The 1,630-nt window shown below is 32.5% G+C and overlaps 1 protein-coding gene across 1 annotated transcript in view; it reads right to left on the reverse strand.

The window, feature by feature from the left end:
- LOC124419509 (procathepsin L) overlaps positions 1-370 on the reverse strand; it is a 1,119-nt gene extending 749 nt beyond the window's left edge. The window contains exon 1 of the mRNA XM_046949290.1: positions 366-370. Within this exon, the coding sequence (XP_046805246.1) occupies positions 366-370 (5 nt within the window). The remainder of the gene's footprint in view (positions 1-365) is intronic.
- Positions 371-1,630: the final 1,260 nt, after the last annotated feature.

Raw genomic sequence — 1,630 nt, forward strand, 5'->3', positions numbered from 1 at the left:
AAAAATAATGAGGAATGTAATTTGAGAAATTATCTTAAAATCTTAGACCCTACTAAGAAAACAGAATATAGTCTCTGGAAAGCTGTCAAACATATGCAATTCCCTATTGCATATGTGTCACCCATACGCCTCCAGAATGGTCAATGGGCAAGAAATACGTCGGTAAAACTTGAAGCATTCGCCAATCACTACATAAATAATGTGGATCCACGCCCAATAAAATTCCGATTTTCTACCGTAAAGACGACAATTAAAGGTCTATAGGCAGGATAAGATATGAATAAAATTACTACCACGATGATAAGTAACCTGTCTAATTCAGCACTGAAAATTATTTCGATGTTACGTATTGGATATTTTCCTACCTCATGGAAAGTATCTGAAATTGTTATGATAAAAAAATCGGGGAATGATGTCACTCAAGTAACATCATACGTCCCATTAGCCTGTTGTTTATATTCTCAAAACTTTTATAAAAGTAATTGCTTGAAATCCTGACCATCAGTTTGGTTTCAGATGAACAGGTACATCGAATTACTACTCTTATTCGGAAAGTCTTTTAGAGCAAGCAATATTGCTCAGCACTATTCATAGATGTTTCTCAAGCTTTCGATAAAATCTTTCACATTACTACTTGGGAATGTTCGCCAACTGCTTAAAAGATCTTTTCAAATCAAAGTACAACACTGTTATTTATGTTATGGAAACATTGGATTTTGACAGATAATCAAATTATCGAGAAATTTGGCTGAAAAGGCAATAACAACATTATTTATAGTTTAGGTTAGATTTTTAATAGGAACCAATGCCCAATAATATTTGGCAGAGAGATTTTGTCTTGTAAGAAACTTGTTTTTGAAATCAAATATTTTTCTCTTTTACTATTTTTGGCTTGAATATTTTTATCAAGTAAAAATTAATAAAAAAAATTGTTCTGTAGTGATTTGTTTGAAAAATTTTCTTAGAATATGTTTAAAATTTTTCAAAAATATTTTTTATTTTACTCTTGTTTTACTAGAAATATACTCAACCAAACCTATTATATTTAATATAGTTGTATCTCGACAAAAGCATGCAAAAAATTTCATACTAGCCGTTGTGACCTTCATGAACTTTATAATTATAAGGCTTCATTTGACCTAAGCCCCTATAAAAAGCCTCCTTCAATGAAATGTCACAATATCATTGAACAATAAATGGCTTAAATATATCTGAGCAAGGTGCATGAAGTCGAAGTGTTTTACGTGAGTACCTGCCGTGTGGCCTCACGGTGGTACTTTTTAACCACTGGGTGATTAAAATTTGAAATCTCACCACTGTCCCTTTGTGTGACACTCATCAAGGTACAATTCAACTTAAATGCTTTATTATGAAAACTTAATCACATTTTATTCTTGCAACAGGTTTAGGGTATTATTATGGTCGGCCTCGCCAGAGACCTGCGCCGATCGGCTGACAGCCGGCTAAGCCGAGCCGCCGATAAATTTAAAAAGCCGCCGCCGCCGAAAAAATTTTCGGCTTTAGTCGGCTTAAATGCAGCCGCCGTTTTATGTATGTAATAATAATAAAAAACTAAAAATATGAAAATATTACTTTTTTATATTGCTTAAAAATTATTAAAAATAAATTT

The sequence above is a fragment of the Lucilia cuprina genome, chromosome X (genome assembly GCF_022045245.1).
Source record: "Lucilia cuprina isolate Lc7/37 chromosome X, ASM2204524v1, whole genome shotgun sequence".
Taxonomy (NCBI): domain Eukaryota; kingdom Metazoa; phylum Arthropoda; class Insecta; order Diptera; family Calliphoridae; genus Lucilia; species Lucilia cuprina.